The sequence below is a fragment of the Meles meles genome, chromosome 4 (assembly GCF_922984935.1).
Source record: "Meles meles chromosome 4, mMelMel3.1 paternal haplotype, whole genome shotgun sequence".
NCBI lineage: Eukaryota > Metazoa > Chordata > Mammalia > Carnivora > Mustelidae > Meles > Meles meles.
Genome location: NC_060069.1, coordinates 41,035,239 through 41,048,757, shown reverse-complemented (window position 1 = coordinate 41,048,757; position 13,519 = coordinate 41,035,239). Strand labels below are relative to the sequence as shown.

Here is a 13,519-nt window from a genome sequence, read left to right as displayed (position 1 = left end):
GGCACACCAAGCAGAGAAACAGGCTTGCTGCCTTCCTATGATCTCCATCCCCTCTCCACGTGCTCCACCTGTTAGCACCTTCTGCCTCTGGTGGAAGTCCGAGCCTCGACATAGTTGGTTGCCCGGCAGTCATCAAGTCTGTGTTTGTCGAATGAATAAATGACTATTCACCCCCTCCCCATTCTGTTGTCTGCTGCACAGAAAAGAAGAGTGACAGGAAGAGCGGGTCCCTCCTGCCCGCAGCTCCCAGCAAGCCCATTGCACCGGTCTTCCTACAGGGCCTCTCCGACCTCAAAGTCATGGATGGAAGCCAGGTCACCATGACAGTCCAGGTGTCAGGTCTGTCTCTGCATCTCTCTCCTCGGGGTTGATGTGAAAACGGGCATGGTTGCCGTGTACACATTGCTCTCCCACATCCTGCTCAGATCATCCCCCGACCAGAAAGTCGGCACAGGACTCTCAGTGGACCCAAAGAAGTGGAGCCTGCTGGTCCCTTTTTGCTGCTTCCTCTGGGCAGTATTTTCTGGATTCAAGGTTAATTCAAGGTGGTCCGGAGGAAGAAGATGACCATAGCTAGCGGGGTAGTGATTAGTGTGTAAACATAATGGGGTCACCGTAGCTGGAAGATTTCGAACACTGGCCCAAAACCAGCTGATGTGAGAACTTCCCAGACCTTGGAAGATACCCTGTTGCTCTGTTCAAGTTTAAGGTGAGAAGATAGAGCAGAGGTCCTTCTAAAACCAGCAGGTGACAAGAGCATGTGACCAGCAGCTCAGTGTGAGCTGTCTCAGTTCCCGCTAGAGGCCAGCAAGAGAAGCCTGGGGACTCTGCTGACACAGACTTACTAAACCAGCTTGTGCCCGAGCATATCCAGAGTGTCCTGTTCATTGCTGACCACTGATCAGTCTGGAGGCTGCTCTCCTGGGCTTTAGTTCGTCCTGAGCTGCAGAAATAATAAAGATGAGCGGTGGGGAAACCAATGGGCTCCCCCTTTCAGGATCCGCATGCACCCCCCACACCTGCAGGCCTGAGGCATCCCCATGACAGTCCCAGGCTGAGGCCTGGCTACCTCCCCTGTCCATACTCCTCGAACTGACAGAAATCAGAGGCGCTCTGCTCCTGGGCTCCATACCCATGCTGGCTAACCCATCAGAGGTGACCCCACTTTCTCTCTCCTCTAGAGAGAGCCTGACACCACACAGCCTCCATCCTCCTCAGGAAGCAGAGCACAATGCTACCGCAGGGGCAGCTCTCTCAGGTGGCCATTGTTTTATGTACCCCCCAAACTGCTAGAATCTACCCAGGAGAGCAGACGGATCAAACCTGAAAACGCTCTCCACCCTGAGCTGTGTTTGCAAACTTGGGTAAGCTGGCGCCCATGACCACCCTCAGACGCAACCTTTGTATGGTGGCAAAATTAGATGCTAAGTGACTTTTCCTCCTGGTGACAATTGACAGAGAAGGGACAACGAGGTTGCCGTGGCATTGCCTGGATGCGTGTGTGTGCTGTGTGAGGCGGGGCAGAGCAGGGAATGTTTGCACTTCACACCCAGAGAGCCAGTTACTGTCTTCCCGAGCAGCTTGAGTTCTGATATTTTTTCACTTCCTATCCTTTCTGGTTTCCGCAAATCTGCTGTTAAATAATTATCATGAATATGTATTGAGCACTTTCCTTGTGCCAGATGCTCTTCTGATCTGCTAAAAGTTTTATTTATTTATTTATTTAGGCGGTGGAGCAGAGGGAGAGAGGGAATTTCAAGCAGACTCACACTTAGCATAGAGGCTGATGTAGGGCTTGATCCCATGACCCTGAGATCCTGACCTGAGCCAAAAATCAAGAGTCGGACATTTTTTTTCTTTTAATTAATTAATTTATGTTTTCAGCGTAACAGTATTCATTGTTTTTGCACCACACCCAGTGCTCCATGCAATACGTGCCCTCCCTATTACCCACCACCTGGTTCCCCCAACCTCCCACCCCCACCCCTTCAAAACCCTCAGGTTGTCTTTCAGAGTCCATAGTCTCTTATCGTTCATCTCCCCTTCCAGTTTCCCTCAACTTCCTTCTCCTCTCCATCTCCCCATGTCCTCCATGTCATTAGTTATGCTCCACAAATAAGTGAGACCATATGATACTTGAAGAGTCGGACATTTAATCAACTGAGCCACCCAGGCATCCCTCTAATCTAGTGGGCCATTCTGGGGGACTGTATTCTTTTATTCAATCCTCCCAACAAACCTATGAAGAAGATAGGGTTAGACTGTTTTGCTAACAGATGGGGAAACTGAGGCATAGAGAGGTTTGTATTTAGTACAGCGTCACACTACTAAAGGCAAAGTTGCCCCGTGTCCCAGGGAACCCACCTCCTGCCGGGTCTGCCCGCCCTGTCTCCCCTCCAGGGAACCCGCCCCCTGAGGTCATCTGGCTTCACGATGGGAATGAGATCCAGGAGTCAGAGGATTTCCACTTTGAGCAGAGAGGCACTCAGCACAGCCTCTGTATCCAGGAAGTGTTCCCAGAGGACACGGGCATGTACACCTGTGAAGCCTGGAACAGCGCCGGAGAGGTCCGCACCCAGGCAGTGCTCATGGTGCAAGGTGAGGCTGCGGGGCTGTTGGGGTGGGGGCAGGCAGGGGCGGGAAAGCCGTGGTGCCACCCTAGCAGGCCAGGCCGACCTATAGCACCTTGGAGGTGAGGAAACCACATGAGCTTACTTGGTTTCCCCCACGGCCCTTGTGCTCTTCTGGTCCCATCCCAGCCCCTAAGGCCAGCTCCCCAGCTCCATCTCAGGCTCTGGCTGAGTAGCACCGCTGTGCCCTGGAGCCTTCTGAAGTTCTTGCCCTCTCTGGGTCATTGGTGACAAGCTGCATAGAGTGCTAGGAGAGAAATCTTATGATATACTTAACAATTAGGGAGTGAGAGCTTTTTTCCCTGCTTTATCGAAATATCATTAACATACAATGTTACATTAGCACAGAGATAGCTTTTGAGGCGAGCTGTGGCCCCATGGGGTCCTTGCCTTTAGAGAACCTGTATTTAAGAAGAGAGACCAGGAAAGGATACATAAAGCAAACCTCAACTAAAAATTATGCACGTCTCATTGTAGATCATTTGCCCCTAGTCGGTGAGCTAGGCTACCTCCCCTGGCTTCAGATATGCAATACCGTCTTGTCAGCGTTATCCTCAGAGAACATAAGCAAGATAGATTTGCCATGAGAACGATGTGCTGTAACTCTATATCCAATAAAAGCGATTTCTGGACCAGCTGTTATTTGGGTAATGTGCAGTCTTTGACCCTTACCGGCTGGGAGAGCCCAGCGGACCCTGTCTACTGAAAGGCCTTCCTCTCTAATTCAACCCTTTGCCAACTTCCAGAGCCTCAGGATGGTACCCAGCCCTGGTTCATCAGCAGGCCTCGCTCAGTGACGGCCTCCCTGGGCCAGAGTGTCCTCATCTCCTGTGCCATCGCTGGGGACCCCTTCCCCACTGTGCACTGGCTACGAGATGGCAAAGCCCTCTCCAAAGACACTGGCCACTTCGAGGTGCTACAGAATGAGGGCGTGTTCACGCTGGTTCTAAAGAACGTGCAGCCTTGGCATGCCGGCCAGTACGAGATCCTGCTCAAGTGAGTCCGCGTGTCTGTCCAGCCTCTCCACTGCGCGTCTGTCCAGCCTCCCCACTACACACCCCCGCCCCACATTCCTCCCTCCTGTCAAAGTTCCCACCCAGGATTAGGAAGCCCATGGAAACCCAAAAGTAATGTGGGGCTGGGCTTCAAGGGAAAGAAAGGGCAAGCCCGGTGCTGCCAACAAGCTTTCATTTCTCCTGCTTCAACATGAAGGTGTTGACTGAGCTCCTGAGCTCACTTCCCCAGAGTCCCCTGTCTTACTCCATCCTGGCTTTTGTTACCCTATATGGACAGTCTTCCTGCCGGCAGGTAGACTGTCTATATAGAGCCCAGCTGGGGACAGTCATAAAACATGAAACTCCAACTGGTGTGTGGAGAATATGAAAGAGGGAAGAATGGATTAAAATCAGGAAAGCAGTAGGATTGAGGGAGTGTATTAGTTACCTATTATTGTGTAACAAATTACCCCAAAACCAAGCAGCTTAAAATGACAGTTATCGTCTCGCAGTTTCAATGGATTGGAACTTGAACGTAGCTTTGGTGAACAATTTTTACAGGGAAGTTGTTGGTAGGGACTCTAGCCTCTGAACACTTGACCGAGGCTGGAGGGTCCTCTTCTAAGATGGCTCCCTCACAGGACTGTTGGCTTGAGGCCGGAGCTCCTTGCCATGTGGACTTCTCCCTAGAGTTGCTTGAATGACTGCATGGCATGGCAACTGGCTTCCACAGAGCTTCGTGATCGTGGGAGGGAATAAGCTGCAATCTGCAATGTCTTTTGTGATTTCCCCTTGGAGGTCACACATTATTACTTCTGTGAACTCTGTTTGCTAGAAGTAAGTCACTAAGCCATGTTAGGTGCCATCTCTTGGAGAGGGGAGTATCAAAGAATTTGTAGACTTTTTTTAAAGATTTTATTTATTCATTTGACAGACAGAGATCACAAGTAGGCAGAGAGGCAGGCAGAGAGAGAGGAAGGGAAGCAGGCTCCCTGCTGAGCAGAGAGCCCGACGCGGGGCTCGATCCCAGGACCCCGGGATCATGACCTGAGTCGAAGGCAGAGGCTTTAACCCACTGAGCCACCCAGGCGCCCCGAATTTGTAGACATTTAAAACCACTATAAGGAGGTTAACTATGCCCAACCCCCCCCACTTCCTGTTTAAGGTTTTCTAGATTATATGGGAAGGTAAGCTCCATGAAGATACACTGCTTTGTTCCCAGTGCCTAGGACAGTGCCTGCCCAGAATCAACCTTCACTGTTTGTTAAATGAAAGTGATCCAGAAATGTTCTTCTACCTTGAAAATGCTCTAACTCTTAAAATCCCATGCCAGCCCTGGGTTGACGGAGACAGGGCACCAGCCCTTCGGGTTGCTGTAAGCACTGAAGAGTGCTCATTTGACCTTGACCCTGCAGACAGGATGTGGTGCCCCGTGACAAAGCTGTTTGGAGCTGCCCTGGCTCAGGTGCCTGGCCCCTTTGCAAGGGGCTTGCTCCCCTGGATAAATCATTTCCCTGTACTCAGCACATAGTGTTCGAGGCTCTGAGCTACATGCCATGTAAAAGCTACTGCCATGATTGAACCCTATTCCTATAATCATGACAAACCCAGGGTGTGGCCTACCACATGGGTCCTTTCTGGGTATGCGCTTTGTGCTTGTATCAGTTAGCTTTCACTTCATAACAAAATACTCAAATATTTAGTGGCTTTATAAAAAAAAAAAAGTTGTCATTTATCATTTCTTTTTTTTTTTCTTTAAAGATTTTATTTATTTATTTGACAGAGAGAGAGATCACAAGTAGACAGACAGGCAGGCAGAGAGAGAGGAGGAAGCAGGCTCCCTGCGGAGCAGAGAGCCCAATGTGGGGCTCGATCCCAGGACCCTGAGATCATGACCCGAGCCGAAGGCAGCGGCTTAATCCACTGAGCCACCCAGGCGCCCCTGTCATTTATCATTTCTTTAGATGTACCGGGAAATTCTGCCTAGCTGGGTAAGGCTTGGCAAATCTCAGCTGAGCTAATGCTGTGTATGTAGTCTGCTGTGGAGATGGTTTGTGGACTGGCTGGTCATCCTGCTACCATCAGCGTGTGCCCAGAACACACCAGCAGCCTTTGCCTTACACCCAAACCAGTTAGTATCGGGAAGGCACATCTGCCTTCAGAATAGAGAAGAGACACACTCTTCCTCCCCTAGGCCAGTACAAATGGTAGAAACAGAGGACACATGAGTCTGGAGCTTGTCTGCATGGAAGGAGTCATGCTGGGACAATATCCACATTACTTAAGCCAAACATCCTAGAAGAGAGAAGCTCCTTGTGGGATTTTGAGGACAATAGACAGAGGTTCAGCAAATGAGTAAAGGCTTGGCTGTTGAGGGCACATTGAAGCTCTGAGCCAGAAAGGGTAGGGAAGAGCAAAGCAAGGGCTGTGGGAAGTCTGCCAGGCCAGAGTGGAGGGTTGCACTGGGAGGTCGGCAGGCAGACTGTCTGGGCCCAGCTGGGGACAGTCATAAAACTTATGCTGTCCCAGCTGGAAGGGACTTCAGAAGTTATCTAGCCGACTCATCGTTTAATGATGGGGGGAACCAAGGTCTCGGGGTCATGGATTTGCTCATGGCCGCCCAAAAGCAAGTCACAGAGCCCAGACTGGAACCCTCATCTGTTTTAATCAGATTCTCTCCCTTTTTTCTCCGAAGTGCATGGGAACTTGGGGAACCCAGGAGGTGGCCCTGGAATCCCCATTCACTCAGCCCTTGCCCCTCTCCTCTCCCCAGCGTCCAGCCTCTTTGCTCCTTGGGGTTGCTGTTGCCATGGCCTTGGCTCTGTCCTCAGCTGAGGAGCAAGTCAGGGGAAAGTTCTCCTGGGGAATATGTGCCAGGTCTGCCAGGGGCCCCATTCCCCTCCAGCTTTTCTTATCCTGACAGATCAGCCCTAGACCCAGGACAGAATGCCTTTCAAGGAGGGAGACCAGATAGCTGGGAGGGAAGGGGCTGGGGGGTCCTATCTGTCCCTGCTACAGTTGTGGCTAGATGGTTTCTGCCTCCCCTGCCTTAATGCTTGTCTCCTGAACTAAAAGAGGAAATGTCAAAAAGTCAGTTCCAAATTCCAGCTGAAATATTTGAAGATTGAGACTTGCCAGGAAATTAGTTCTTTAATTTTACATGTAAAACCCATTCCAGGGGAGGGTGATTCAGAGTGGGACAGGGTCCAAGGCTTTGTAACAAAAGAGTGGGCTTCTCATTCAGGATTTGGGAGGCAGGAGTGGAAAGGGTTTCATTACTTTGTAAAAGGTGCAGCCTCTGGAGTCTTGGCCCCATATATCCTCTTTGGCAACACCTGGGCTAGGCATGGGGCCTCATCCTCAGCCTGGGGCCTGACTTGGTAACTGAGTATGTTGATACAGATCCCAAAGATGGTCTCAAGAGGCTTTTTGGCTGGCTAGATTATCTGGTATGCAGGTCCCAGGTCAAAGGCCTTTCTGACCTGGGTAGACCCTGTTTGAACCCATGATTTGTTTGAAGGCCCAACAGAGATTTAAGTTTATGGCTGAAGAAATGGTGACCCTACCTTAGTGGGCCAGCTATGGTATCCCAAGTTCTCCACCTCTGTCTGCCTCTCAGACTTCCCCAGGTGCCACAGGCTGAGGCCTGGAGATAGGTCAAACAGCAAGCCACCTGTGCTCCCTCCTTAAGGGCGGGCGATGGACAGCAACAGAAGCCCTCTCCTGCTTCCCCGTGGGGAGCTAGAATTCACTCCAGCTCAGGGGGACGGGCTGCCCCACCATTTAAAGCCTCTGGAGGGTTCGGCTGGGGTAAAGTGTGGCCATCTGGTTGGCGTCTGCTCTTGATTTTTGCATCCGGCTGTCATACCTGTGGCAGGAGGAAACTCAGCTGGGGCAATGTTGGAGAGCACAAGCGGGGAAAATGTGGCCGTTGGCCTCCTAGCCTTCTGCTTCTCACCAATCGTGGGCCCCACACCCTGTGTTTGAAAGAAAAGCAGGGAATGAATGGCCTCATACTGGTCAGCAGCCTGGCAGAATTGGTGTGCCAGGGAGCTGGGCCTCACCCACAAATGACCTCCTGTGTTTATTCTACAAGTTGACCCAAAGCCCCGTGAGCCTTCTGTGCCAGGTGCTCAGGATGTCCTGAGGGCCTCTTAACCTTCCCAGGGCCTAGAACCAAGGAGGCACCTGACTGCTGTTTGCTAAGCAAAGGAACAGCCGCGGGCCCCTTTCAACTGTCCAGACCTTGAGGCTCCCTGAACCTTGAATTGATGCCCCCTGAGAGCCTGAGCTTTGACAAAGGTGGCCAGGAGGGGACCCCAACGGATGAGAGGAGGGTTGGAGGACAGCACAGATCAACCTCTCCTTGTTTCAAATGGGTCTCCCTGCCTGGGAATGAGCAGCAACCCCACCCCCACCCCAGATCCCCTGCAAGTCATCTGTGCCATGGGCTGCCAGTGGGTGATCTGGACCTCGCCCTCCACAGGGAGGGAGGCCAGGCCAGGCAAGGTAGAGAGCCACATACATCGGCCAGGGCTGTGTGAACACATGCTTGGGGGGCTGTCCGTGGAGGGATGACAGTGCCTGTGCACGTGTTCCCAGACCTGTCCCTGCAGGTGCAGTTGGCCAGCAGGTAAGGCCCTGCATCTGTACGTGTCCATGTGTGCGGTTGATGGCTGCGTCCACACAGAGGCATGCACATGCGCACACACACATGCACACACATTACACATCCCACAGCAGACTGGTACTGACGAGCCCTGCAGCGGAGTGGGGAGGGTTACAGCTCCGGGATTCAGGGAGACCTGAGTGTCAACCCCTTTTCCTGCTGGTTGGCTCTGTGAGCTGAGGCCAATGACTTAACCTTTAGAAGCCTTGTTTTCCTTATAAAACCAGTGCTGGCTTCCCAGAGATGTCATGAGATGCAATGAGACAGATTATGTAAGGCACCTGTTACAGAGCTTGGCTCGTCTGTGGTAGGATCTGAGGCACGTGCTGGGCCCCGCAGTGCCAGTAAGATGGTTACACAGTGGGGAATGAGTGGGAGAGCCTGGGAGCCCCAACACTGCCTCAGAGAAACTCCTGAGTCTCCTTCCTGAACCTTTAAAATGGACAGAATGGTGCTTCATACCTCACTGGTGCATTGTAGGCACAAAAACTGAAAGGTGGAGGGTCCTGTCTCTAATGGGAGGTTATCACCATGAAGAGTCACCTCTGGCTCTCTGTCATCCCCCCCTCCCCCCCCCCGCCACTTTCCCTCTGCCTGGACAACCTTGGCTGGTCAGAGCTCAGAACCGCCGGCAGATGGCAGCCATGCGGGGTCGGAGGGCTCTAAGTCCCGGCAGCGTGCAAGCGGGCCGTAGTACTCCCTGAGCCGGAGCAGAGGGGCTTCAGTTAGCCACACACCACAGGGACACTAACGTTTCAACAATGGGTTGAAGACCCCAGAGCCCTCCCCACCTGAAGGAAGAAGAGAAAGGGTCACCCCTGCAGGAAGACACCTGTTTGGTTTTTAGCTGATGGGGAGGGATGAAAGAGTGTTTTCATTTCTCGATCGGGGGAAGGAGCAGTTGGTGGGGGAGACCCTGTGCAGAGAGGACAGAACCACCTCTGTATTGAGGGAGTGTGGAGTCAGACTCAGGTCACCACCCAGGGCTGCAGGGACCAGACCAGCAGCCCCATCACACCCTGGCAGGTTTAGACTTCAGTATTGAGTGATTGTATTTAAATTGAGTGATTGGATTATTTTTGTAATATACTTAGAGAAAAGTATTCCTTACTTCTGCATGTCGGTCTAAGCTGTTGTTCAGAAGGCTTTTTTTTATACAAGAGATGGGGTGGGAAGGAGGGTGACCAAAGTGGGACAGGGCCTGCCCTAGATCGAGGTCTTGTGTGAGTATTTGGGGTCACAGCTAAGCCCATGGCCCCCTCTTTCCTGGAGCAAGCCGGCCAGCCTCTGGCCAAGTTCCTGCCTGCCCCACCCTCCTCGCAACCCTGGGCTGAGCAGGCCCTTGGCCCCAGAGCCTCTTGATGTATATCGATCTCTCAAATCCTTCAGGAACCGGGTTGGCGAATGCAGTTGCCAGGTGTCACTGATGTTACAGAGCAACCCCACCAGAGCCCCCCTGCGGTGAGTGCCCCCAGGAGGTGCCTGGCCAGGCCCCCGGGCCATCCACCTCCTCCTTTCCTCTTGGCCCCTGCAGGCCCAGCCCAGCAGCCCCAGATTATTTGTATCCTCCAGCAGAGGCTGCTGAGCCAAGAGGGAGAGATTGGAAGGGGAATGAGGGAGGGAGAGCAGGGGAGGAGAGGGGGGTGAATTATTATTTTATTTTATTTTTTTTGCACACACCCTTATAAGGCTACTGAAGTCATTACCCATGTAACAAACCAAGTAAGCAAGCAAGAGCCTCTCACCAATGTTCCCTTCTATAAACACAGCCTGGTCAGCCCCAACCTCCCTTTCCCCCTCCCCTCTACCCTCCCTCCCTCAGGGATTTGCTCTCCCCTGACGTTCTTTCTTACCCGGCCCCTTTTCCTCTTGCTACTTTCCTATTTCCCTTCACTGGTTGCAGGGGGAGGGAGCCTGCCAGCTGTGAGGGCCTCTGCAGCCGGGGAGCCGGTGCTGATGGTGGTGGCGGTGACTGCTATGGGACCCTGAGGCCCGGCTGGCCTGCGAGAGGGCAGGGTTGGCCGGAGGAGGAGGACGGCGAGGACGTGCGGGGGGTGCTGAAGAGGCGCGTGGAGACTCGGCAGCACACAGAGGAGGCCATCCGCCAGCAGGAGGTGGAACAGCTGGACTTCCGTGACCTCCTGGGGAAGAAGGTGAGTACCAAGGCCGTGTCAGAAGAAGACCTCAAGGAGATCCCAGCTGAGCAGATGGATTTCCGCGCCAACCTGCAGCGGCAGGTGAAGCCGAAGACCGTGTCAGAGGAGGAGAGGAAGGTGCACAGCCCTCAGCAGGTCGACTTCCGCTCGGTCCTAGCCAAAAAGGGGACTCCTAAGACCCCGGTGCCTGAGAAGGCACCACTTCCCAAACCTGCCACCCCAGATTTCCGCTCGGTGTTAGGCAGCAAGAAGAAATTACCAGCAGAGAATGGTAGCAACAATGCTGAGGCCTTGAATGCCAAGGCAGCAGAAAGTCCCAAGGCCGTGAGCAATGCCCAGCCTTTAGGGTCCCTGAAACCCTTGGGCAATGCCAAGCCTGCTGAAACCCTAAAACCTGTGGGCAATGCCAAGCCTGCTGAAACCCTAAAACCTGTGGGCAATGCCAAACCTGCCGAGCCCATGAAAACTGTGGGCAATGCCAAGCCTGCTGAGACCCTGAAACCCGTGGGCAATGCCAAGCCTGCTGAGACCCCAAAACCCGTGGGCAATGCCAAGCCTGCTGAGACCCCAAAACCCGTGGGCAATGCCAAGCCTGCTGAGACCCTGAAACCCGTGGGCAATGCCAAGCCTGCTGAGACCCCAAAACCCGTGGGCAATGCCAAGCCTGCTGAGATGCTGAAACCCATAGGCAATACCAAGCCTGCTGAGACCCTGAAACCCATGGGCAATGCCAAGCCTGCTGAGACCCCAAAACCCATGGGCAACGCCAAGCCTGCTGAGACTCCAAAACCAGCTGGGAAGGAAGAACTCAAGAAGGAGGTTAAGAATGATGTGAACTGCAGGAGGGGGCAAGCAGGAGGCACAGATAATGAAAACAGGTCAGAGAACCAAGGGACAGCCCCAACCTTCAAGGAGAAGCTTCAAGATGCCCGTGTGACAGAAGGCGAGAAGCTGCTACTCCAGTGTCAGGTGTCCTCTGACCCCCCAGCCACCATCACCTGGACGCTGAATGGAAAGACACTCAAGACCACCAGGTTCATCATCGTCTCCCAAGAAGGTAACAAGGGCGAGGGCTGGGGAGAAGTGAGCTCTGTACCAGGTCCGCTGTAGGCTCTTGGAGCTTTGGGCTTGTGGACTGCCGCTCACAGCCCAGAGTCTGGGCTGGAATGCCAGCCTCTGTGCCCCCTCCCTGACAGGCTCCATCACTGGGCAGTGAGAGGTGGGCATCTGGTCCTATTGCACATGCCCGGGCCTCGGCATCTCTCTGGCGAGATGCTTCATGGCAGCCCCAGCCGTGGCTCCTCAGAGAAGCCCTGGGCCTGAGCTAGAGCCCCACGACTCTGACATGGAGGGGGCTCTGTTTGCAGGCACGAGGGGGCTGGGGGGCCGGAGCCCACCCAGGGCTCGGAGCTGAGAGCTGCTTTCGCAGCAGGATTTTAGGTTTGGAGAGGGTGTACAGTGACAGGATGGCACAGGATTGTGATTTGGGGTCAACAACAACTTAAGTCTTGATAACATTGTGGGTTTGAAAGGATCTGTGGGGAAAAGCCAAAACCCCAAACAGCCCCTACGGCACACTCTCCTGGGCGGACAGAGCCGCTCGCTTCCTAATTTGGATGAGACTTTTGTTTGCTGGTATTTCACATTCTTGGGTTGTGGGGAGAAGGGGGGCCACTAAATGCTGACATCTGGGGCCTTTTGGGGTCTGGAGTTCTCAGATGGGCCAGTTTATATCTAGAGAAGAGATGGGGGTAAGAGGGGCATTTTCCCTGGACCTTCAGTTTGGTTTGAAATGTTTCAACCAAGCATCCCAAGCCTGTATGGGAGCTCCCTGTCCGGCAGACTTCCCACACCCCACTCTGGTGGCCAGCACTGGAACAGAGCCTGGCCTGAGCTAGGGGCTGATACTAGTGGCTCTGGACAGGGCAGGGTACAAAGTTCCCAGGAGGTGGCATTTTACCCTTAAGGGGTGGAGGGCGGCAGGCAAGAAGAGGCCCAAGTGGACAGATCCTTTGCAATCGGGATCAGCTGAGCTGCCAGAAACTCCCCACACCATGCTGCTCCCCTTTCTGTCTGCTGACTGTACCTCCCTCCTCCCCTCCTTCATCAGGCTTCCTTCCTTCCTCCTGAAACCCGAAGGAAGCATTTGGAGAGAGCACTGTCCCTCTCAGCCCACGATGAAATTTCTGTCTTCATTATGCAACTCAGACAGCAAATCAGGAAGAGCTGAGCATTTGAATCAGTGCTAGAAGATTCAGGGGAAATTGCCCAGGAGAAAGAAGATGCTTCATTTTCTGCTATTGTGCTTATAGGAGAACTTTTCTCGTGTGGCTGTTATCTCCAGATTGGTAGGGTCCTTCAGAAGGCATGCCATGCTCCCCCCGCCTCTGTTAGCTCAGCCTCCCTGTGGTCCACACATAGGTGGGCATGGGGGTTTGCTACAGTGGGGTGAGCTGTCCGGGCCCGTGGATGGCACACCTTCCCTGTCACCCCTGTGGGCTCCTCCCAGTTGGAAAGCCTTTGGTAGAACCAGTCTGAGACTTTGACTGGGAGCATCTCCCAGGTTACCCCATGGTGCTCTCCAGGTAGGATGAATGGTGGGCAGGTGCCCGTCCCTGGGACGTATGCACAGTGGGAGGTAGGACTGTGCTTACACGCTCTTCAGGGAAACTGATGTTGGGACAGCTGAGGATGGTGCCCAGAGCCACGCAGCTGCCATGAGACCTGTGTGGGGCCTGTAGATGCACTCGTAGCTGCTTATACACCATCCTCTCAGCTGAGCAACGGGAGCAGACCTCAGCCCTGGTCTCAAACACACGCCTGAGCCATGGCCTTGAGTCTGTGGCATCTGCTGTCACTGAGCGTTCAAGGGCTATTCCAGTATTGCCTCCCACAGAAACCAGCTCAAAGGGTAGTTTAGGTCCAAACCAGAGGAAGAAGACATGATTAAAAGAAGGCCAGCACAAGGAGAGGATAGGGGAAGGGCTAGGAGCAGAGAGACAGCCCCGAATTCTGTTCCTAAAAAATATTCTAATTATTTGTAATTCTCCTTTGAAAACCAAGAATAGC

At 53.3% G+C, this 13,519-nt stretch overlaps 1 protein-coding gene across 4 annotated transcripts in view; it reads left to right on the top strand.

Moving 5' to 3' along the window:
- The window catches only part of MYLK (myosin light chain kinase), a 180,311-nt gene that overhangs the window by 86,384 nt on the left and 80,408 nt on the right, over positions 1 to 13,519 (top strand). For 3 of the 4 annotated variants that reach the window (XM_046003900.1, XM_046003901.1, XM_046003903.1), the window contains 5 exons: positions 202 to 339; positions 2,401 to 2,598; positions 3,377 to 3,626; positions 9,684 to 9,755; positions 10,198 to 11,507. In XM_046003900.1, coding sequence (XP_045859856.1) covers positions 202 to 339; positions 2,401 to 2,598; positions 3,377 to 3,626; positions 9,684 to 9,755; positions 10,198 to 11,507 — 1,968 coding nt within the window. The remainder of the gene's footprint in view (positions 1 to 201; positions 340 to 2,400; positions 2,599 to 3,376; positions 3,627 to 9,683; positions 9,756 to 10,197; positions 11,508 to 13,519) is intronic. The other variant, XM_046003902.1, reaches the window with a different exon arrangement.